General features: G+C 38.6%; 1 protein-coding gene across 3 annotated transcripts; it reads right to left on the reverse strand.

Annotated features, from left to right (window-relative positions):
* Positions 1-1,592: 1,592 nt before the first annotated feature.
* Positions 1,593-25,115, reverse strand: LOC110989776 (amine sulfotransferase-like). Of its 3 annotated transcripts, XM_022254398.2 has the most exons (7): positions 24,744-25,101; positions 20,510-20,772; positions 19,507-19,736; positions 18,022-18,139; positions 9,256-9,350; positions 8,189-8,381; positions 1,593-2,663 (listed from the first exon to the last, which is right to left on the reverse strand). In XM_022254398.2, exons 2-7 carry the CDS (start codon positions 20,733-20,735, stop codon positions 2,554-2,556), a joined length of 972 nt encoding a protein of 323 aa, XP_022110090.1. In that variant the 5' UTR covers positions 20,736-20,772; positions 24,744-25,101; the 3' UTR covers positions 1,593-2,553. The 3 variants fall into 3 exon arrangements, 1 of the variants encoding a protein (XP_022110090.1); XR_015423769.1 differs by lacking the exons at positions 1,593-2,663; positions 8,189-8,381 and adding an exon at positions 16,786-17,551 and having other exon boundaries at positions 9,255-9,350; positions 24,744-25,115; XR_015423770.1 differs by lacking the exons at positions 1,593-2,663; positions 8,189-8,381; positions 9,256-9,350 and adding exons at positions 14,628-16,446; positions 16,786-17,551 and having other exon boundaries at positions 24,744-25,115.
* Positions 25,116-25,952: the final 837 nt, after the last annotated feature.

Genomic DNA, 25,952 nt, shown 5'->3' on the forward strand with positions numbered 1-25,952 from the left:
TCATTGCTCTATCCACCATGGCATACACACCCACAAAAACCAACACGTCATATTTTCTGAAACTTAAACCAAGTGGTAATAGCCCCACTAGTGTGGCACGGACTCTCACTCCCGATTTATGAGAGTCCGTGCCACACTAGTGGGGCTTAAGTGGTAATTGCCCCTTAACAATACATTTAATAAACAGTTATCCACAGCACGTCTAGTATTTCTGGATTTCAAGGTGAAATTGAGAGGACAAGATGGAATATCTGTATCGGTTGGCAGATTTCTTCCTGGAATTTGATGAAAACAAGTCAGCACATTTTTACAGCATGCAAATTAGAATAACAGTGTGGATAAGTTGGCCGGAATATTTTTGATGAAAAAAAACACTTGGTTGAATTCTCAGAGAGGCAATATTTTCTTGTTAAGGGGCAGGGGTAGTCTAGCATTATTGGATTAATTATGTGACTAGTATATGCTTCGCAGGTGGGATTTGTACTTGCCTTATTCAGAAAAGATCTTTAGAAGTGAATGGAATCAGGAAGATAATTAGGAGGAATTCTGGAAGATAATTCTGTTAAGAAAAGAAATAATCTGCATCACAAGAAAATGACTGGGGGCATTTTCGTTACACAATGACCTTCCGTGATTTATCATGTTCTGTCGATTGTATTTTTGTGTGTGGTTTGATATATCAGTAATTGTTGAATACAGAACGAGAGTGAGAACTAGTTTGCTTTAATTTGTGTCTGTACACTTTGTTTTGGTTCCCCTCTGAGAAGTGAATCTAAAATATGACTATGAGGGCTGGGTTTACTCTTCGGGGTGGGGATCATAACAAATCGAGAAACAAATGAACAAACCGTACACGGACCAATTCTAAATATGAAGTAATATTTTATGAAAAAGTTTCAACTGAAATGCAAATCACGTGACATGAATAGGTGCAGTTTTTCTCCCTAGGTTTCATACTCATTTTTTCTGATTTCCAATACTCGGCACTCATCCACCCGACCGACTTTATATTAGGAGCACAATAGTCCATCAGCCCGAGAGGGTGTAACATAAAAATCGTCATTGTGACGTCAGTGGGGGTCATGTGACATGAGATTAACAGGTGCAAACCCCAATTCTCCATGTCTTCAGAAGTAGAAGTCCGATTTGGTTGAAATTTTTCAAGTTTCTAGAAGGGAAGGGCATGTAGTTGATAAAATCAACTGAAGATGACATTATCAGCTGACAAGTCACGTGACATTAAATATCTAGCTTATTTGGGGGGTGAAAGGGGGCATGTGTCCCCCATGCCCCTGCCCTGTTAACTACTAGAGATGGGTCAAAGTGATCACCAATTACCTAATGGGTAGCAAAGATTGTTTCAAACAAAAATCACCTGGCATTTGTTTAGGCACGAGACCAACTGCAGAACCCGGCAACAGGTGGCTAGGATAGGGACCAGCAATGCAGTCAGTCAGTTTTTTCCTGTTATAAAGCCTTCTGTTTGGGGGGGGGATTATACCTCCCCCCATCCCCAGGATTTATGCCCATGTACTTGGGGAGGAAAAAGTTGCAGGACACCAAGACGGAACGACGGCTGGGGATTCACCACATAATACTGGTCTCTTATTCTTTCTCTACACTTTATTGTCTTTTGAATGTATAAAATTAGAGCTGAAAAATTCAGTTCAAACAACCTTCACAATGCAATATTAAAATTCATTGCTTTCTTCAAAGTCTGTCTACTAAGAATAGAAAAACTATTTTGTCAAAAACGTATCTACAGTATAGTATTCCATTATTTACGTGGATGAGTGATTATAAGATGCTGCTTTACATTCATCACACCCTGTAAATAAGCTAGAACCTGAATGCACTAAACGCAATATATTTTGTGTGTGATGAGTTGAATACATGAATGCATGTACATCAAACTGTATCTAGTCCTCAAATTTCAAAAAAGGAAAAATCTGGTTAAAAAGAAGGTCATCACTAAATTAAGCGAAAACATTCAGGTGCATACTACAAATACTACTCATGTACTGGTCTACTTATTACTTCTTCAATATACATCTTTAAAGCACTATTTATTTAGCATTTGTATCACAGCTGAGTCTGTAATTGTACAAAGGAAACTCTATATATGTGGGGTCATGCCCAATGTTGGGGGGGGAGGGTTGTGGGGCAGGCCCCACCTTGCCAGCAGCTGCCATTGCCCTCCCAACCATAAGCATCATAGTTATCGATTGTTCTTGTATGGAACTGCAAATGCCACAAGCTAGCAACAAGGCTGTGTGGGGTCCCATTTTTTCTTGTCCTTGTCACACATGACATACAATTTTGTACAGTTAAAGCACATTCTTTCATTTCCTCAAGAGATTAAGTAAAGCAAATTACCTGCGTGTTGAACAGATATAGTTTGAAGTCAATATTGACAATATTTTCATGTGAAATTACATAGGTCAGGTGTAACAACGCCACTAAAAATGTCACAGGTTTGACCCCAAATTTATAGGATAGCCCACAAATACAAACCACCTCTAATATCAAATTGAAACAATCTTAACTGATAATTTACTCGAATTCAAATGTGAGACCAGAGCCTGCCATCTTCTCCCTGTAAAGTGCATCAAATCTCTCATTCTGGGCCACAGTCAAGTAGTTTTTCCAGTCACCGACAACGCCTGAGGAAATGAAAAGAATGGTTTAAATGAAAGCAATTAACAGTTGGAAATCATAAAAGGCCTGGTAGAAGATTCTCACACAGGTACATGTATATTGTGCTAACACTAGCATGCCTACGACTGTGGAAACACATTCAGAATGATCCATTCATCACACAAATCATGCTTCTGTACTCTATACCTGTAGCAATGAAAGTGCTGTGCATATAGCAAAGAACAACATGCATAGAAGCTGGTATTGCATGCATGTATGCATGTGGGTGTGCACATTACGAAGTTTATCAACTGTTTGTGACAGGTTCATTTTGCAAAGGGGTGGTTTGTAAAAGTGGTAATCAACTCTCAACAAATTAATACTCAAATAGTAGTGTGTTTTAATTCCATTTAGATTACATTTTCAATTCAAGGATGGGTTCGGGTCATGGGAGATCAATTAATTTTGGATTTTTTTGAGGTACCCGCTGCTACATCTGACTCGAACTAGCCAGCCAACACCGGCAAACTCGGTGGTTGAGTGGTTAAGATGTCTGCACTAGTAAGCAGAAGGCTGTGGGTTCGAGTCCCACCCGAGTATGCTTGTGGTTTTTTTTTCACAAGCCTTCCTGGGCAAACGCCGAGTATACAGTGTTATAACACATGTCAGGCAAAAAGTCCAAAATCAATTATCAATTCAATCAAGCAGAATCTGTGGGAAAGGTGATTCATACAGCATTCTATTGCTGAGGCTGGCCTCTGGATCGGGAAAAATAACATGATCCACACTCAAAAACGTTCAATATATTGTATCGGTAGAGTGGACCAAGGACAGGTCTTGTCATTGGAAGCACGTGCATAAGTACCCTCTATTTCTTGATTTGCCAAGCCAAGGGCAAAAGGATACAAAAAGGCTACAATGCTCAGCTCACGGTGCACTGGGTTGAATTAAACCTGAAAAGTTTGTAAATACTCAGTCATGCTACATAAGGTGACTTACATTGTGTTGTGTTATTGTGTTATTCAGTAGAGGCATAAAGATAATAATTGCAGGAGCTCTACTCTTAGAAAAACCACAGAAATATTAGTCTAATTTGACTTTTCAAAAATCTTCCTGTAAGATTCTTCCCCTAAAAAAGGTTTTTGCAGGTTTTTGGCCATCTAATACAGCAACTGCAAAACTCTGATCATTGTATTAAAAATAACCGTACATACACTTATTTATTTACAGGTACAAATCATTTTTGTACCTGTAGGTATTGATGTTCATAGTCTGTTTAATCAACTTTCTTTCTGTCTCTGAATTTGCTTTGGAATGTTTGCAGGGCCACATGGGAAACCAGTTTTAACCTATTTGGACATACTCCAGGTAAAGAAAATATGAAAAAAATAAACAAGATAAATGGTTTCTGTTTGATGACATTTCAACATAATTTATTTCTTTTTCCTTTTTATCAGGGGCAGTTATCTGCCTGATCCTAAGTTTATGGTCCAACCTTAGTCAACTGAAGTGGCAAGTTGTAAAAATTTAAATCTAAAACAAGCATTCAGATTATTTCTGTCTTATCCAAACCTCAATAGCATTTGGACATCAAGAAAAGTTTCTATTTCCTAGGATTAAAGCAAGTGTATATTGTATAATCCAGCTTTAATGACTTTCAAGAAGCAAATACAACTTTTCCCAGACAAGTTAGGAAAATGTTTACATGATTTAATAAGAGAATGAACTTTCAAAATCTGTTTCTATTAAATATTATCAATTTATTTTCCAGAGGGTACATCATTTGGTTCATGACTTGTAAAAAAAAAATCAGGGTACAATTTCAATTTCCTAAATGTGCAGTGAGTTTAGGATATTGACATGTCATTTTAGCTAAAAATGAAGGCACATCTGCAATCCTGTGTTCTTTTCAGTTTACCGTCTATCTATTTTGCTAACTGTGTAGCCAGTTTCCTGCAAAGAGTAACTGAGCACTTGACTAGTAACATAGTGAGGAATGTTTGATTGACACATTAACTAAACCAGGTGGTGAAGTCTTTTGAAACATACAAACTACATATAGTGTAATTAAGCCTGTAAAACCCTAAGCGTTTTTGTTCAGGTTTTGCCACAAACACATTGTACAGCCAAGTGTCACAGTTTACATAAGCTTCCTAAATTCTCTTGTAATGGCTGCTAGAGGGAGATAGAGATGATTGGTTTTATTTGGGTCAATTAAGTCATTTTAATATTCATTTACCTTAATTGCATACAAGCTTTTGTGTACAGGGTAACCCTCCCCAAAAAAGGAAAGCCAAAAGTAACAATTTTTTTTCTCCTCAAATAACTATCAGATATTATGTTTTTTTTCATCAAATTAAAGTTCAGCATATTATCTTGTCACAGCTGAAAATTTCATTAAAATCTGATGATGCATAATGAAACATTTGTTTTGTCCAAGGGAAGCTTATAACGTTAATCTTGCAAGTGCAAGAAGTTGTGTGATAATCCAAAAATTATCATACAACTGGTGGGGTTTTATACTTCTTTCAATTTTTTCTAGCTTTTGACTTGATGAAACTGATGCTTATTTAAAAAAAAAGTAGTAAATGAATTTTGCATTTTAGCATTTATTAAGCACGTTTGAGGCTTTTTCATTATAACAGAACCCTTTTTAGTTCAGTATCTTTATTTTGTTTTTGACGATTTTTGCCTTTATATCTCCCAGACACAAAAATAAACTTGGGAAAAAGCTATTAAAGACCTCAAACATAGCACTTGAACATTCATTGTACATTTGTCACCAGTCGACCTATTTCTCTTATGGTCAACAGGTCTCTCAACTACACATCTTTCAGTCTTTCCTGTATACACACTTTTCCATTAGACTTTGGCCTCGATAGAATTGGATTCTTATAATAGAGCTCATCCAACATTGTTAGTGCGCCCTCTAGTGATAGCTTTCTGTAAGTACATTCCATGTGGCGCCATGCAAATTTAACCTGTGTACTTATAGATAGCATTGCGAATGCCCTTCCTCATCTTGTCATACAAATTGCGTGTGTTATTCGGCGTTTTATTTTTAGCGACACTGACGCACTATTATGCATTGGCCACATGTGCACGCATAGGGAGTCTTGCGAACGCCCTTCTGCGTTTTGTCACCCAAATTTTGTGTATTGTTTAGCTTTTATCTTAGCGACGCTGATCCACTTTTATGCATTAGCTGGACAGTAGTCTTCTTGGCTCAAGAATGCGCATTTTTCAGAGAGAACACCTCCGAACTCTGAGGAGAACACATATCTCTCCTGACTTTTCCTGTTTTGCCTGCATCACACACTATTGGTATTGCCACGTATTCACACTCGTGAATACTGTTGTAAAACATTTTTGATTTTCAGTCATCGTGGGTCCAGTGGTGCTGGATTGTTGGCATCAGGAGGGGCACAGATTGTGGAAGGCTGCGTGTTTCATTATCATATGCCTCTACCTCCTTCCACTTTGGAGTCTTGATTGCCACTAAGTTTTGGAAATCTCTCAGTTTCAGATACTGCCACAATTGACTGTCATTTTTATTGATCTGTACAAACCTGTATCATAACTTGCAAGTAATCAGTCTTGTATAGACAGAAATTGTACATTTTGTTTGAATCTATTTTATAGTAAAATCCTTTTCTGTAATTCTGGTTGCTCACTGGGTCTTCCCTCTCTGTAGCGCTGTTTCCTATCTTATCTCCCATCTAATCCCACTTGGTTACACTTTTAAAACAACAGGCTGTACATACAGTGAGTCTTAAGAAGGAAACCAAGATCAATTTGTTTGTTTCTTGAATGTGACTGATTATTTTGGTAAATGGTAACCATCATCTGTTTTCATTATGATGTCCTCTTTTGTTCGACACCAAGAAATCCAAAATTCCATCATGGATGACTGAGCATGAAGTGGTTTAATGGACCAAGTCAGAAATGGCTTTGTACCAAATACATGAAGCTGTTTTGCTGCTGAATTAATATTGTTCAGAGATGCCTTTTTGTCAGAATTACGCAATGTTTGATGGGAATCTCCAAAATGCAAGTTACCCATTTCAAAGCGATGAGAACAAGGGCATATTGGGGACAAGCATTGGAAGAAATGGTGGGCATGTTGAAGACACCGGGGCTAGGCTGCTTCAAGAATAAGCCCCTAACTGTGGTTGTCTTTGAATTAATGATTTTGGTAGTGTACTTAATGCTTCATGCTGTGCAAACGTGTGATGCATCTGGTGCAAAGCCATTTCTGACACGATCCATTAAACAACTTTATGCTGTGTCATGCTGTTATGTGTGATGGAAATGAGGATTTCTTGATATTATGAGAAAAAGGACATCATACATACTGAAACAGATCAATTCACCAAAATACTGGTAATTAGTCACTTTCAAGAAACAGAGTTAATTAATCTCAGTTTCCTTTTTTAAGACACCCTGTACAAATTGAAAGCCTAACCACATACATGTACTTGTAATCATTGCAATGAAATGTTATGCACATTCATTTATTGGAACGATGCAAAATGAAACTGAAAAACTAGTTACTACAAAAATGAAAGCAGAATATACATGTATGGTTAGTCTCAAATCAGCGCCAAACTAAATGATTGACAAATTCAAATGCACACTTTCCAAAATCTATACATACACATATTTCATGGTAGCATTACTGAATGTGAAATACACATCCACCAAATTTAATCAGCATAAAAAGTGCTAAACTTTTCTGACTGACTACAGTGTCGTCATCAGAACAACTAATATTTGGTGGTTAAATAAGGAGTGTGACTGAGCAGCAGCTGCCTCAACTACCAACTTACAGTAGTCTTGGGCCAAGACGGCAGAACTCGATAACGGACTCGATCGCACCGATTTCTATTGTGCCCTCTCGTGATTTCATTTCACCAATTGACAGCTCCTTCTACTGTCTTGGAAAATCTCTTACAAACCGAGGTGTGGCCTTTGAATGCAAAATAGTAGTTTAATATGAATATTCCTAGGATGCAAAATAGGATGCAAAACAGGCCGTGGGAGCATTGTAGCGGGTTTGTATCAATAGCGCCAGCTTGTTGTTTCTTCAGTTCTGTTATATAAAGTCTTTCAAAGGCGTATTTCTTCGTTTCTTGTTCCAATGCATCGACTGTGGCAATTATCAACGGTGACTGTATTAGTACTTTAGTAGTATGTTTTGCGTCACATAGTAATGTACATTACATTGCGTTGTATGGTCGACGATGTACAGTGTAGGGTACTGTTACATAGGTCATGCGTTGCAGGTCATTGATCCATATTTATCACATACAGATTCAACCGAAATTTCCTGGGCGCTGATTGGTTCCTCTGGAAATCCGGAGGAAAACTAAAGAAAAAGTTCAACAGTTTGTAGGAGATTCCCAAGAGGGTAGAACGAGCCGTTGATAGGTGAAATGAAGTCACGAGAGGGTGCAAAAGAAATCAGTGTGCTCGGCATATGCTCGATTGAGTCTGCTATCAAGTTCTGCTGTCTTGGCCCAAGACTACTACATGTACCAACTCAACCAACCTTTCCGAAGGAACTTGCCCAGGTTCTCCTCGCCTTTGCCAGCAAAAGCTGCCATCACTCCCTGGTCATCTGCCTTCTTGTAGGATTTCTTCATGTGCTCCATGCTGCTATTTTGTACAACACGATCTACAGCTTCCTCTGATAACGCACAACCAATGTGATTGGCTATAGCTATCACTGCTGATTTTGGATCCTGCGGAGTGAGAATGTAGCAGCACTAATGTCTGTCCTTTGTAACTTAACTTGTCACAGTGTGTGTATTTGAAAGAAATTAAAGTCAGGAATTTCATGATCTATGGCCCAGTGTCTTGACTAGAACACAGATACTGACTACTTCTCAAGTCAGACTTTGGTCACATTTTGTGAATTCAGGTCCTCATGAACAGAGGACTCACACTTACAACTACAGTATCTACATCACAGTAATGAAAAATCAAATGATCTTTATATTCCAACGAATTACACTTTAAGAAATTTGTTTATTTGGATTTGGCCATACACAGACTGTTATGAGCCACACTCACATTTCTTTTACAGGTTTAAGAGCTAGCTTCTAAATATGCAACATTTGGGGGGGAAAAGTAGGTTTTGAAGGAAATAAAGCCAGTTTATCTAAGATCAAGGCCGAAACAAGACCAAACCATGATCACTAATGTTGAGAGGTATATATACTGGATTTTTCCCAGGGGTCATAGAGCATTTTCGAAATGAGTGGATTCAACTTAGACTTTGGTTTTGCTGGTTCCAGCAATGTTGAAGCAGCGTTTGAAACCACATGTTCAAGTCTAAGCCAAATCCACTCATTTCAAAAATGCTCAGTCTAAAGATCCATCACATTAACAAAATGAACATTTCATTTAAAAAACTCAAAGGAAAAATATTTCTGTGAGAAACACTATGTATTTCTTCAAATATAAATAGCAGAAATGGCAAGTGTCATAATGAAGTATATATATACAACTTCTGGATGTACTCATTCTCTGTGGTAACAAATGGAAAATAGCTTTCATCAGGAGAGTCTAGGTAAATATCAGACTGGAAACAGAAGAAAAAAGACCTCTACAAACCCTCTTCATGTCCTCGTACTTCAAGAAGAGGAAGTTGCTGTCGTGGCGGTGTTTCCAGTAATCCAAGCTGAAGTCAAAAAAACTGCCATTCAGCACTGTGGAAAGAATCGACACATTAGATGTTTTAGAAAATATGTCTCTAAGGCTAACATTATCCTCATAGTGTTATTATAAATTGAACTGTTTGAACATGCATTGGAACAACACAAAATCAACTAACTCAATTCATGTAGGGTTCAGGGATGCTGGAAAAATAAATACACCAAAAATAAAACAATGCAGAAACAATCTATGAGGAGGAAAGTACATGTACCTTGACTTGAATAATACATCATGGAAAAAACTGACCGCTTAAGTACCAGTAATTGTTTTATTAAACACATTTCATTAACCCTATTCAAACTAGGCTTTTCAGGTGTAGGCTTTCAAAATAGGGTCCATTTGATCCCCCCAAGATCTCAGCGAATGTCCAATTGAAATGAAATTTTTACAGAGATAGAATAACTTATTAACAACATAGCTTTATAAATAATTCAGTGATATCATGTTCATTACTATTTAGCAAAGTATACATATCTTAAGCATATTTCAATTTTGGAAAAGGGTATAAAGAAAACAGTATCCAACTGATTTAAATAAAAACCAGACATGGCTCATTATGTAAATAAGATATATACAGTGTTTCCTTGGATATTATTATTTTAAATTTGCATATTTATGTAAAAACTTTTCATATACTAAAATCATACATTGTGTAAGCATTGTTGTGTATTTTATTGTTTAACTGTTGTCACATACTGCTTACTCTGGCATCAGTATTAAATATGATATTCACAATGAGATGGAAAACACACAAATTGATAGGAACAGAAGGTATTTCAACAAGTTTGCATGACATACCCTTTTATACATATACATGTACAAGCGTATGAAAAAATTCAGTTTTTGGACTACCCTTGACCCTTAATTGTCATGAAATATAATTATCTTTGGCTGATTTTATTCAAATTTGGAATAAAAAGTTGTACAAGACTTTAAAGAAAAAAGTCATAAAAGGTCAATTTGATATTTGCAGTTGTTGGGGAGCAGCAGCCAAATTTTCATGGGGGAAGGGGTCAAACTGACACTTCTCCCAGTCTGTATATGGTTAAGTGATCATCAAATGAATTAAATGACCTTGGAGGATGCCGATTATGTCTCAAAATACATGTATATCTCTGTCTCTGTCTGTCTCAAAAGACAAAGGACTGCGTCTGAATTGTTAGTTCACTGCTGTGACTGTGGAGTCCAATTCTGGAATGGCAGTCTCCATCACAGTTACTGCAAGTGTAGGCTGTTGGTAGCAGGGGTGCTGGAGCTACTTTTGCTCTCTGTTGCTCCTTTCTGTCGTGCCACTGCTGTTCCCTCCTGGCCTCTGCTCCCTTCACCCCTGTCTGCACCACATGGTGCCAGTTGCTGCAGTCATCTGCAGCTTCTTTTAGGGTTGATCTCGGTGGACTTTTTGTCTCTTTTGCATTTGTCCTTGTAGCACAGCCTTGGATGACCAACTGGTCTGGAGTCTGATGCGAGCTTGCCGTAGAGGACATCCTTTGGCAGACATTCATCCTCAATGTGCCGAACGTGGCAGAGCCAACACAGGTGTCTCTCACACAGTAATGCGAACATGATTGGGATGTTTGCTCGCTGAAGGACATCCTTGTTGGGTACTCTGTCCTGCCGGGATATGACTAAGATGAGTCACAGGCAATGCAGGTGGAAACTGTCGGGCATAAGTTGTCCAGGTTTTGCTGCCATAGAGCAGGGTGCTCAGCACGCAGGCATTATACACCGTGATCTTGGTGTCTGTTGTCAGCTGGTTGTTCTCCCATTCTTGTGGACAGTATGGACATGGCTGATGCTGCTTTGCTGATGCACTTGTCGATCTCGCCTTATGGGACAGGTTGCTGGAGTAAAGTCCTCAACCACGTCCAGGATGTAGTCCTCGATGGAGATGCTTGGCACTTGGCTGACATCCTGACCCATCACTTTCGTATTCTTCAGGCTGGTGGTTAAGCCAACTTCTCTGCAGGCATGAGTCAGGCAGCTGATGAGCCTTTGCAGTCCTTCTTGTGTGTGGGAAGGCAGGACAGCATCATTGGCAAAAAGCATCTCTTAAAACAGAAGCTAGCACACTTTTGTCTTGTCTTGCAGGCAGAACAGGTTGAAAAGAGTGCAGTCAGATCATGTGTGGAGGAACACTCCATCTTCTGATGCACTGAAAGCATAAGACAGCGGCAGGGAGAAAAGGATGCTGAAGAGGGTGGGGTGAGAACACAGCCCTGCTTCACTCCCTTTGGATGGGGAAGGGGGAAGATAATGACCCGTCAAACTGTACTGTGCCCTTCATTCCTCATTGAATGATGACACCATCTTCAGCAGCTTCTGTCATGTCTGTGGGCATGCACCTTTTCTTCTCAAGGAGCTTGAAGAAGCCCTTCCTGCTCACAAGGTCAAACGCCTTGGTCAGGTCTACAAGGACGATGTAAAAGGGCTAGCTGCTCCTGCTTCTGGCACTTCTCCTACAGCTATCTCAAGGTGAAAATCATGCACTGCGACATGGGTAGACCCGCTCAGCAAATTGTTGTAGTCTCTTCAGAGCTACCTGGGTGAACGCTTTCCCCACGATGCTCGACAGTGAAATCCCTTTTTTGTTGCTGCAGTCGCTGCGATCCCCTTTGTTCTTGTAGAGGGTGATGCGGGGCCTTGCCATGTGCGAGGGAGTCGATGGCCTTACTCAGCTCTGCTTTGTCAACAAATGTGAAGAGGGTGCAAGATGATGAGAAAAATTTGGTCTAGTGTTAAATTTACTAAAAAAAAAGTAAAAGTAGGCCTTCAACTTCAATTTTATTTCTACATAACAAATAGAATGCACGCAGCAGGTAATGTAAACAAAAGATATGTGATTGGGGATCACTAAAAAGGGAAGCTTGTCAAGTAGTGATCCTCATAGTCAATAATAAACATTAATTTACAAACAAACACATAGTAGTAGTAAGAATATAGGAATAACATAATTAAAAACCTACCCTGCGGCTGCAACCCCGTTAAGAGGAATACTTTGCAAATAATTGTTCAACATCATATTTTTATATTTATACTTGAAGACTGAAAGACTAGAGATACGTTTGAGAGATGAATCAACCCAGTTTGGAACCTTCGTGCTTAACAGTTACTACAGACGTTGTAGTACGACGCTATATTCTAAAGAAATGGTGGATGTCATAATTTTTTTGAGAACATCAAACAAATAGATTTGGGTAAACTCTGAGTTTTAAGTTGGTGCATGAAGGAGCCCAGCTGAAGAGAGTAAATATCGTTAATTTTTAGAATACTACAATTACAAATGAGTAGATTATGTATTAAATGAGTATGTTCATAATAATCAACATTATTAATAATACGCAACACTTTTTTTCTGCAACTTAAGGATACTATTGATAAGACCAGTACTACTATTGCCCCTTGCAATTACACTATATGTAATGTACTGTAAGGTAAAACGAGGGTATTATATACAACATTATTACGATTTCCTTAGAAAAAGTACATTTAGGCTTAGATATAATACCTATGTTTCTGGAGATAACAGTGGAGATGTGATTAATGTGTTTCTTCCAAGAAAGGTCATCAATATAGAGACCCCAAAATTTTAGACAAACAGTTTTTATAATGTTAATAGTATCAATATAGATTGTCAATGGCTGAGTGTACTTCCTATTACTATATAATTAACATATAATTAATTTTTTTGATGTTAAGAGACAACTTATTTGCTTTGATCCAAGCAGATACTTTTTTCATCTCATAATTAACAGTATCAACAAGTACATTTATATCATTGTGGCTGTAACATAAGTTGCTATCATCAACGAAAAAAATATAAAAAAAAAATATAAAAAAGTACATCTGATTTATTAAAGTCATTGATATATACCGAAAATAAAAGGGGACCCAATATTGAACCCTATGGGACTCCACAAGATATTTCACAATAAGTAGAGTGGGTTCCATTGATGGAAACAAATTGCTGATGATTAGAGAGGTAACTCCTGAACCAATCTAGGGCAACTCCTCTAATTCCCTAATATTCCAATTTTGATAAAAGAATGTGATAATCCACTGTATAAAAGGCCTTGGAAAGGTCCAGGAAGGTACCAATTGTATCAAAGGACGCACCTAAGCCGCTTGTTATTTTGTTAGTTAGTTTAATAATGGCATGTGTAGAGGAATGATGAGCCCAAACTCCAAAGTTAACAGAAGGATCCCAATACGACACTTTAAGCGTCGATCTGCGCACTTCCGCGTTTGAAAACGAGGCCGTGTGTGTCAGCTTCAATTCTTAATTCGATCAGACGATTGAAAGTAAGGAGTCAAGACACAAAATACATAAAGGTATGTTAAATTCAGACTTATCAGGCTGCAAATTTTTGTGGAAGAGTCTTTCAAGATGACTCGACACGTAAAAAATCAAAAGAAAATAAACACCAATTTACTGCGGACTAACGTACCTGCGATGGTCGTCTATCTGCATGTGGCTTAAACGGAGGTGGGGTCACATTTACGAACCGGATACTGCATGTACTGTGTCGACTCCGCGGGCATGCGATGAAGTTCAACATAGAGAGCCTCGGTTTCGATACGGATATGCGCAGACGGCGCTAATGTGAAATCTCTCTATAATGAAAGTCAGAGGACAGGAGTCCGCCTTTTTGATCTTTTAATAAAAGATTTACTAATTAGATCAAAGCCAAAGCTAGTTTTATTAGGCAAATTACCTACAATATCAATTATTTCTTCTTCTGTAACTGAAGATAAGAAAATAGAAGTAGGATTTGGGTTTGATTAATACTCGGCAAAGTTGAGACAACTGGAGTCAATCACACTAGAGAGGTTTTCGCAGTATTTATGAAACAGTGATTAAAATGGTCAGTAATAAATTGAGGATTATTGACATTCACACCTTCAGTATCAATTGAATTTATTTTTGATTGCTACTTATTATGAATTACACTATTGATTAGTTTCCACTTGTTTTTAACATCACCTTTTACTTTTTCAAATTGTTTGGTGTAACAATTACGTTTAGAATTCCGAAGAACATTAGTAAGTATATTCCTGTAGTGTACATACCTAGAATGATTAAAGTTTGTAGGTCTGCTAGTGTAATTGAGTTAATTTAGATGATTTAGGTTTGTGCAATTTTGAACCATTAAAAATATTCATAAAATTGTTAAAAGCAGAATTAGCTTCACTAGCATTTAAAACTGGACTCCAATCACAGGAGGAAAGTTAGTGTTTAAAAGGTTAACAAGATTATCACTAGAGTAATCATAAATTGGAATATGCTGGGGATTAAAGTGATCTAGTTTGAAGGAACAAAATGTAAAAATAGGAAAGTGATCGGATAAATCAGTAATGATAATTCCTGATTTTGTTAGAGGTAAAATATTGAGAAAATGTTATCAATGAGGGTGGCCAGTTATCAATGAGGCTGGCAGATGTGTTTGTGACCCTAGTGGGTGTATGAATTAATGGTATGCAAGAAGAGAAGTCAATTATATTCAGACATTCTTGCAGCCGTCTACTACTGTCAGAAGTTAGCCAGTTTGAATTAAAATCACCAGTAATGAAACAATGTTACTTTGCATCAGTAACATGGTTAAATAATATCTGGGAACATGCTGTAAAATTTTCCAAATTGGCATCTGGGGGTTTGTAGACGACACCAATAATTATGTTCTTGGTATTGCGTGAAGTGGTAATTTCAGCAAATATACATTGAAAAGAATCATTCCCTACGTCATTCAAGTCAGGTCATGGAATATATTGTAAATCTGTGGATAAGTACATTGCAACCCCACCTTAACACCTCTGTTGTTAAAAATATGCAAATAGCCAGGTATATTAAATTAATTGATATTTTTATCATTTTACCAAGTTTCAGTTAATCCAATCACAGAAAAAGTGTGATTTAAGGGGTGGAGGAAAGTCTTAAGTTCATCAATGTGTTTGGTTAATCTTCTAATATTTAAATTAAATTACATTTAAAAATAACTAAAAAAATATTCAAGTGAATAGTAGCACAAGTTTCTTAGAGTAGTCTTCATCAATGGGTAATACAAGAGAGTCAAGATCAATCAGGGTCTGAAAGCTCATGGAATGATTTGTGTTTGAATTCAGGTCAGCAATCACTGAATCAAACTCATGAGGATCAAGCCAGTTGAATGGGAAGGCAGTGCCGAGGCACGGAGGACAGAATCAATTTCCGTCCTCACGAGTTTTTAGATTAAAATGATCAATAAGGTCAAGACCAGTACATTTCAGATGAGTCCAAAGTGAAAAACAATCACAAAAAATACTATTTTGGTTTTTTTTTCACGGGGTTACAGCAAACACGGCAGGGAAATTGAACAGATCAATCACAGTCAGGAAAAAACAGTAAGAAAACTGTGTAGGAGACAAAAACAGGGAAAAAACAGGTTCTTACAGACCTGTGTTTTTTCCTGAAACGAATTGTGCCACTGTCACAGTTCAGCATTGGACGGCCAGGATGACATACATACAATTGAGGACATCAAAACACAGTATTCTGTTTGTATGAATTCTTATTTTCAACTTGCTTCCCCAAAGTATTTGCAAATATTCCAAACTTAAAATATAAACTAAAAGTAGGGGTTTAAACAACGTCTCAGTAAACATTCAATATCTGCTGACCCCAAATACCTAAAATTTGACAGGACATATTCACATTTGTACTGAATGCTGGACAGTTAATGCCAGATGTTAGTCTCAGGCAATCAAAATAACCCAAAGATTTGAGTGTTTAAAATTATATCGCCTTTGATCTTATCTACAATTTGAATAAATCAGCAAGGACTTCAACACGAAATGTCTATAGTTTTCACAATGCCTTGCGTATTAAATACTAGTTTAAGTTACAGTTAGTGTACTAGACCACTGTTTCTAAAATTTAAACTGAACCTCAATCATCAAAAATGATAGGAAGCTCCGACCGGTCATAGGCAAATGAGGTCTTGAGTAACCAGGTAGCCTGCGGTCAGTCTCTACAGTAGTTCTGCATGAATCACTCCATCCAGACTTTCAAACTCAGGTAGTAACAGGGTATCTTGTTAGTCTCAAATAGATGGCCATCTAAACATTAAGATATATAAATGACTGAAAACCTACTAATATTGTTTCACTGTTACAAGTTCTTGGTTTCACATTCTCAAGGACAAATGTTAGCTAATGTCTGCCCCATAGGAATTTGCAAACATCAATAAACTTCCTCTATCATTCAAGTTAAATGGATCATCAAAATCAGAACTTTGACCTGTTTGTAATCCTTAAACACATTACCATGAATCAGACACTTAGCACAGCATAATTACTTGTTAACTCGAGCACACACAGCAATATATTTCATAATTGACTTAAACAAGCATTTTTGACCTTTTTAAAAAAATACATCAATATCAATGAATAACTTACAGTTAATCTTTTCTTGCTTCACTTAGAATCTTCCAGCAGGGCTGGTGGTTCCTTCTTGCTTGATCTTTTGCTTGGTGCAATGTTGCAGTCTGCTTGTTGAGCAATGACTCTAAGCTCCAGGTACCCACTGAAGCACGCAGACCGAGGTGGGTTGGCACCTTATTAACCAGGGATGCTGCCCGGCTTGAGGTGGGCGGTAGCTGACCACTGGGACAAGATGAACGCTCCCACCTACAGAGGCAACCCATAGCGTCGTACCCTTTGCCAATCCGATTGGACTTATCACTCATAACTGCTGTAGTTATGTGTTGTTTCTGCTACCGGTACTTGCAGCAGCACTGAAGTGACTTTTCCGGGCGCAAGGATGGGCAAGGTGTATGAAGACTTAGGGCTGCCCAGACTCCAGAATCTCCCTCTCCGCCTCAATGGTGTGATCCAGAGGAATGCAGAGCAGTACCATCTGGCACCAGGTTGGCTACAGGAGCTGACAGAAGGAAGTAGATGTTGACATCCACCCCCCTATGGGGCTTCACTCTGAATTTTTCCTCAAGGTTCACTCCCGAAGCCTTTCCCTTGGCCAGGTATCCCGCAAGGCAGCAGAGGTTTGAGATCAGGGTTTTCCATCCCCTAGGCAAGCATGCCTTCCAAAGCTGACGAGCCCCACCTACCTGAAGCAATTGGTTTAGAGGCGCCAGATACCCACCTTCGCCCCTTCTCCTGGCTAAGTCACACAAGCAGGCCAGGAAATGGACTTGGTTGTCAGAGGCTGTTTGAGACGCAAGCATGCCATCTGAGAGTATTTTATAGATACTGTGAGTTTATCTCCACTACCACCACAGGCAATGACAACCATGGAACACATGGAATATCTGAATCATGTTCAGTGTGAAAGATGTGCTGTATTAATTTGTGTTTTGAATAGAGAAAAAGCTTTGCGTTCACATGCAGGATTAGTTTGAATGTATGAAATTGAAAAACCAAACAAAACAGAAAAATGAGCTGAGCATTTTTTGTGACATTACAGTACATGTATAGAGAATATACAATTAAGGTCACTAAAGACCAAGTGGAAATGGGCTGGGATTCCCAGAGGTGCATGTTGAAGTTAGAATAGACCAGAGACACACAAGCTGCAGTAAATACGGTATAACATTCAATATCCAATGCTTCAAAAACAAAGACATTTGAAAGAAACTGGCATATGTTTACTTACAACTAAAAGCAATTTATTCTTACTTTTTTTTGATAGGAACATTTCGAACATCTCATTCCAATTGGCCATTCCAGCTTGTTTCGACATGAAGCCAAACATTGATGTCAGGCAATCTTTGGGGTTTCTTGTTACATAGACCACCTACAGGTACACATACACCAAGAATATACTGCATGGGCATAGTCACAACAAATGAAAACCAACAGAATGCATGCAACGGTGTAACAGTCACACGACAGCATACAGAAAAATACTATCGATGTACAGCATTACAGTTTAGTTTGGAAAAGTGCTTTCAACAGATTTTTTACAATCAAACAGATGTATTTTCATATGCAGTTAGATCAAATTAATCAGTTATTTCTAAAATCAAGCTGATTTTGTGGGAGAGGTGTTATAAAATAAATACCCACTGCTTTATCTTGTGGAGTAACAGTCTTTGTTAATGATCTATCCATTTTCCCTCAGCTTTGCATTCAGAAAAATACCGGTAGAATTCTCTACAGATTACCTCAGGAGGCTAGTTTTACAACAGCACTTGAAGCAGTTAATACTAAATTTGTATAATGTGCAGTGTTGTAGTCGAGAACTTTCCGAGAACCAACGTTCTCCGCAAAATACTGAACGGGGTAAGAGGGAATAAAGCCAGAGTGCACAGGCATTTGATGGTAAATGGGCAAAGGTAAGATTACAAAATAAATGTTAGACTTCAGACACTCCCAGTTGTGTAAAATTTAAGTTTTAAGGAGAAAAGTACTCGGCCAAGTACTTTCTGAGTACTATTGTCCTAAAAAGTTAATTTTAATCAAACAGTGAAGGTCTGAAGTCATTATGTTGCTCTGTAATCTTACCTTTATGCATGTACCATCAAATACCGATGTACTTTAGCTTTGTTCCCTCCCAATTCATTAAATATTTGGTAGAGAACTTGGTTCTCAAAACGTACTCGACTACATCACTGATAATGTATGTCCCACATACATGTATGCAGCCACACCAGGCCAGCTGGTATTTGATTCATGGAAAGTGAAAAGAGAAGTGTTTATACATCGACACAGTCAAATACATGTATGTGTCAGTATGATGTGTTATTACATGTAGGATGAAACTCAATTCATGCAACTTCCTTTCACTCAATATTTGAGCACAAAAATGATCAACATCTGGCTTTGTGGTCATGGTGCAGAAGTTAATGGGCTACTTACACCACAGGGCTGAGAAAAATGAAGTACCGGGGCTACTGAGTTCAACAGGTTGACAACTTCATACGTGCAGTATCAAATTGACGTTTGTCATGTCAGTATTTTGTGAATTTATCCAAAAATCTTGAAAAGCAAGCACTAACATGCCTCCCAACGTGCCCTACATACCTCTCCACATCCCTCTCAATTTCTTACCCAAACTTGCATGGACATACAGGTACATGTACAAAAGGAGAGTAGAGGCCAGTGGGATGCACATGTAGATTTCCCAGCCCAATGTCCATGTACCTCTACATGACTGCTCACCTTGCCCTTGCCCTGAAGAACTGCTGGAGGTATTACGTTTGCTGGCAGATGAGTTGGCAGAACACGCCGGGATGTTATGGTTTGCACATACTTGTAGGCCGGAACTTGATTGGTGGGAGTTGGAACAAACATCTCTAATCCACCAAATTTCATCTTCTCGTGTCGATCAATCTTATCGGGATAGCCTTCAGTCAGTATCAGGTAAACTATCTCCATTGTCCAGTGGGTGCCTGGTTAAGAAATTACAGCTGCAAATTCAAAACTGCCTCATATCTAAAGAGGCTGTCGGTTCACACAATTACATGTATGTGGTAGAAGAGTCAGAAGACAGAATACAAAGTCTCTGTTAGATTTTAATCAGACTCAAACACTAGAGTACATGTAAGTGTTGAACAGCCCCATGTTAACACTCACTTGTGTAGTTGTGAAGATTCCAACTTACAGTAGTTGAAGGGGCATTTTTCGCCTCCTTTTTTCTGATATCGTTTCAGTCCAATTAGCCGAGAGAAAGCAGTTGTTGATAGTTTCCATGACAGTGTACATGTATATACATGTACATGTATCTTTCCCATAAACATGAACACATTAGCTACACTTCATCATAGTCATGCACTTGGTAAAAAGCACACCTTATGCAGCCACAATAACTCTATGCAAAGCGATTTAAGCTGAAACAATGCCCAGGGACAATGGATCACACAAGGGTTTGGATGGTAGTCATTGTGCTCATAAGCTCAATTGGCCTTGGAAAGTCTCTTCACTTTAGCTGACTGATACTTGAAGAGCACCTCTGAGGAAAACATGTTTTCTCTGATTTTATCTGTTCAAATAAATATGGACATGATGGAAGCATCCAAATCGAACGCAGTCTAAAGTCTATAAATCCTAGCTTTATGATAATGGGGGTCAAGGAATAGATTGAAAATCTATTAACCATAACCAGGCTGGACATGTACATTAGAACTGTGAAGATAAGGGTTAAAACTATAGCTTGTAAACATACCGCATTTGGGATACGTGAGGATGAAAATATCATCATCTCGTACTTTAAATGTTTCCATGGCTTCCAAGTTCTCTCGGGGGACCATCAACTTGGGATATATCACTCCTTTGTACTCATGAGTCGCAGCCATCATTTCCTTCATTTTTTCAGGGGTCATACCTCCAGAGAATACACCACCGGCAGGACCCATGCCTGGGGGCATTTGTTTAGCACCATCAGCAGCCATGGATGCTTGCAAAGGAAGTCGAGGTATTCAACCTGAACTGAAATTAAGGCATGAAAATTGAATTATGAATAACAGACCATTAACAGTGAACCAATTAACCACTGGTCACTGAAATCACACCACAAGTGAGGTAATGAGTGAATTTGAAAAATCCAATGTAAGAAAGCATTAAAAAGGCTATGCTTAAAGGTACATATAGGCACATATGTGATGTGATCTGGGAAAACCCTTCAAATGGTGAAATTTGTCACTTTGGTGTTACACAGTATACATACTACATGTCTATGCACATCGATTTAAGGATATACTGTGCTATTTTCGGAACTGTTTAACTTATCATTCTAAGGTAGGTTGTCTATAACTTGTACTTTGTCTCAAATGAATAGCACCCTAGGTAATGGCTGATCCAGGAGGCCAATGGGGTCCCTTCCCTCCCCCCTCCAAAAAGAACCAGTTTTTTTCTTTTTCTCTCTTTGACGAGAAAAAGGATTAAGTTTATCTTCCCCAAGAGCATGTCTGAAGCCTCCAAATTTATGTGACAACTTAGAGAACTTTCAATAATTTTTGTTCCCCCTCCCCCAACAAACCTATCTAGCCCCTGAAAATTTGATTCTAGATCTTCCACTGTACTGCTACTTGCTAAATATTAAAACCCTGATGTGCATCAATCTGTGTGTCAGGTAAGTAAAGTCACTGTCAGAGCTTTACAAAACACATGTAGGTCTAATTTGAGAAAACAAATCATATGTTAGATTATTATGCTATACTAATGCAGTGCTGTGCTGTCTATGATTTGGAGAATTAGTGTGCTTCAGCATCACTAGGCAACTCAGGGTTGTATACACACAAAGAGTTGGGTCTTTCCACAAAAGAGGTACAAAAGTGTACGGAGCCCCTAAAGGGACATACCAATAGTTTTTTTATCCCGTGCATGACATACACTACCCAAAAAAGTTAAGGACCATTTTTTTTTCCTAACTTGTAATCTTTTCCATGCAATGAGAGGGGTCTAGTTCTCTCATTTTTGGTTTGTCTAGATGGTGGTCTCATTGCAATAAACAATTTATAAATTTTTTCAAAACATTATGCAACAACTGAAACCAACCACATGTGAAATTGATTACAGCGTGTTTGAGGTCATTTAGGACAGTTGTATTGGGGTATTTCTAGCAGTAAAATACCTCATATAAAAAAAGGATACACAGAATAAAAAGTCCTTAACTTTTTCGAGTAGTTTATTGTAGCGCTGGCGGGTTCGGTCAGTGGGGGCGCCAGCTTGGACCCACATGGAGCTAGCTGGCTGCCCCCGCTGGTATGCGAACGGCCCGCGGTTTTCCCGCCTCTGGAATGTCACAAAGGTTCAACAGCACATTTTTAACAGGAAGAGTATTTAACTGAATGAATTTGAAGTTTTTCATCAAAGAGGTTCGGCTACACTACACCAGGAATGACAAAGGAAATGTCAGAGTGTGCCACGAAAAGTCAATAATTGTAATTTGGGTCTAGAACCTAGACTACAACTAGTAGTTTGCGTGACAGCAATACCACACAGTCACACTGAATCCATGGCACAAATTCTGTTTTCTTCCCAAATCATGGCCCAGCCATGGATGCAGGAAAGCATACTATGTGCAAAGATTGGCAGTGAACCCCACCCAAAAAAGGCTTAGGACCAATAAATAAAGAAAACCCAGAGAAAATGTGATCTATGGTGGCTCACTTCTAAACAAAACAAAAATCGAAATGAATCTATTTAAGAATATATTATACTCGGACAAAAAGAGTTAAGCACATAGAGACGAGTAATTGAATTTTTGTCACAGCTGTTATTATTCCATCAAAACTTTGTGCTGGATACCAAGTAAATGGCCAAACCAAACACAAGAACAATTAATTGGGGCACACTAGACCCCCAGCATGGTTCTCAGACCAAACCACTGCTTGGTACCCAGACCAAGCAACCATAGTGCTAGGTGCAAGCCACTACAGTACAGCTGGGTTCCCAGTCCCAGCATCACCGTAAATTTCTTTCATGGCCAACGTGCCCAACTTACACAAACAGCTGTGAAGATGTGACAGTGTTGGCGTGTAGCTGTTTGTTCACTACCAACAGACAAAGATTCTGGGAATTCTTATTGGTGAAAAGTTTTTCAAATTTGCATAATACAGACATATTAGCTTCCTCACCTTTAGTTATACCGATATGGTATAGCGGGTCAGGTGTACACCACGTACATGTATGTTTCAGAGGGAAATTATTAACTGCACATGTCCCGTTTATAGGGTCATTTGCATGCGTAATGAGGGCCATGGGAATTCGTGCCAAGCAAACAGCTTCTTCATCTCATTAAATTTACGTCTTATTTTCATTTTTTGGAAATAAAATTTCCTGCCAAAAATATTTTCATGGTAAGATAAGGCCTTTTCCTGACGTGTTTTGTGAAAATTAAATTGAAAAATAGTACCAGAGGTCAAAACTTAGTCTGGTGATTTTTGTGAAAACCTCTTTTCGTAAGCGGTAGTTTGATTTAGTTTGTTTACGTTTTGATGCGATTTTTGAAGGATCAAAACAGATTGCGAGCGGAATTAAGTAATCGGGAACAAAAGACGAGCTCAAAAGTACAGTAAGTTTACATGCAGTTCATTATTGAAACCGAGGTCTATCTGTCATTATAAAATTGCCAGGAAAATGCTGAGATTCATGGTATACTGTATATCCCCAGTTTTACATGTACTGTACACACATGAACCACACCAGCTCCGTCAAGAATTTCCATGCACCTGAGCGTGTACATGCATATGTACGCCATGGTACATGTATGTGTGAACAAGCCGCAGGGTAACTTTTCATAGTACGTGGCCTGGCTGAAACGGTTTTGTGCATGTACAACATAGTTAGATCGCGCTGTACAAAAGTAAGATACATGTATATAACTCATGATGGTCGAACAAAAAAATCTAGCTACAGAGAACTGATTAAATTGTGTAGTTGAGATTCTAGCCTGTCGTATGCAGTGTCTCAGTGTTCTGGGAAAACTTCTAAAATTGAGAAATTTAGTGAAAAAAAGACCAAGTGATTAATTGAAAATGGAAATAATTTATCATCTTAGCAACCACTTTGAGGCTAAATTTCATATTTATGTAGCATTTCTTTTCCTGACTGTGTGATGTTTTATTCGGTTTAAGCCTTCTAGAGCATGTACAAAGAGTTTCCATGTGATCGTTTGTTAACTTTGTGCAAACAAAGTCTTCAAAACAAGAAGGCTCAACAGAGGACTGGCAAGTTGCTAAGGACATTCTTGTATGGTTCACAAGGGTCCGGTCAAGTAACCGCCGTGCACGGTTGAAGTCGTTAATTTCCACAAATTGAACAAGGATGAAACATACGTGACACGTGTACATTGTTGCTGCGTATAAGATATTTTATCCCGTAGCAGTAATAAAAGTAATTATATAGGCCCTAGTATAGTATTGGCAGAATCTGAATCTCGGTGAAAAAAGAAAGAAAGAAGCATGAACATAATTCCATGCAAGATTTATCAATACCTACATGTATAATAATTTTGCCTGTGACTCAACCAATGGAAGACACAAAAAATAATCAAGTTATGTAAGCATGAACAATTTTGGTCAAAGAACATATAAAAAGTCAATCAAATCTATTTGAGCTACCGGTACCGTATCATGCAGAAATCAAAACAAAATGAGTGAAGACCAACGTTTGACAAAGCCTAACCGACCTGATTAATTAAAACTGTCAAAACTCGAAACAACTTCACATGAAACTGTCTTGAGGAAGATGAGATGGTATGGCCTGTACGAGTTAGTGGGCAAAATTTGTTGCCTGAATAATTTGCAAACAATACCGAGAGAGTCAAGCAATAGGCGTACTTGTCTTTTTTGATTTTTTATTGGATCCGATCCAATACAAAGTTTGAAAAAGAAGTACATGTACATGTACAACCGCTCCAGCTCAGTCGAGCTAATGGGTCAAAGGGCACAGCTTACCTGACAAAACGAAAATCAAGAAAACAGTGATCTTGTGATACTAGCCTGGCTCCTGAAGAGAGTGACTAAGAGTACTGTAAATGTGAAGTCACCCACTACACCAGCATTTGTTATGTATATACATGTGGTTTTGGGCCCTTTTCCAATACTCGACTTGGGCTCCGTCTCAGGCTTCGTTCCCAAAACCAATCCCCGATTGTTGGCCTGAAGCGTTTAAATTAAATTGAATTACTGTAATTTCTGGCTTTCTTGCATCTTATTTGATGCTTTGTGGTACTATTAGACTAATTACTGCGCTTACAGCTTCAAAGTAAGCTAGTTAAAAAACAGGTGCAGCCTGAGACGCAGCCGTAGTTGAGTACTGGAAAACGGCCTTAGTGAGCTGCTTGCATAATTCATGCACCCCAGCCCCAAACAGAAGGTCATTGCTATCGTGAGGGCAAAGAGGCACATGCGTACTTGTACTTTAAAACTTGCGTAATAAACTTACGAAACGCAGTGCATGAACGGCTTGTAATCCGCCCCGTACGGCGCTTTTAAGTACGGACCTTTGCAAGGGAATGGGTGAGAAACGAATTGGGGGAAAATGTTCGTTCAAACGAAAACATTTGTTCGAAAGAAAAAAAATCGTTCGAACGACAAAAATTTGATTGCCTGGAAGTGAGCACACGTGCATATTTTGGCAAGCCAAACGTTTCAATAGCGAATAACGTTCGAACGATTTTTTTGGTTCACACCATTTTTTTTCCGTTCGAACCATTTTTGGGGTTCGATCAAACATTTTTCCCCAATATGTTTCTCATCCGTGTCCCATTAAATTAAAAGCTCCGTATCTAGGGGTGCAGTGTCCCAATTCAAGGAAAATTCTCCGCCAGACCGAGGCGCACAAAAAGTAACCCCCCCCCGAGATTGTTTCGAAAAGAGGGGTCTGATTGGGCCAAGAAATGGTGGAATTGTGTCAGAATGGCTCAGGATCATCTCTGTAGATTCAGGGGCACCCATCTGGGGGCAAAGCAGACAAAAATGGGATTGAAAATTAGTCAGAAGAGCCCCCGGAAGGTGAGGGATGTCATTTGAAAAATGACCGCTGGGAGGGCTTGGCAACATTTACTTTTTGGGGGGTGAGTTTGTTTTGGGCGGATAATTAAAAAATTAATTGGTTAACCTACTAAAAATTGAAAATCAAATGAAATCCGAAGGACCAAACAA

Source organism: Acanthaster planci, unplaced genomic scaffold, assembly GCF_054643075.1.
Source record: "Acanthaster planci isolate LZ-2023a unplaced genomic scaffold, COTS_SCS Contig7, whole genome shotgun sequence".
In the NCBI taxonomy this organism is placed as follows: domain Eukaryota; kingdom Metazoa; phylum Echinodermata; class Asteroidea; order Valvatida; family Acanthasteridae; genus Acanthaster; species Acanthaster planci.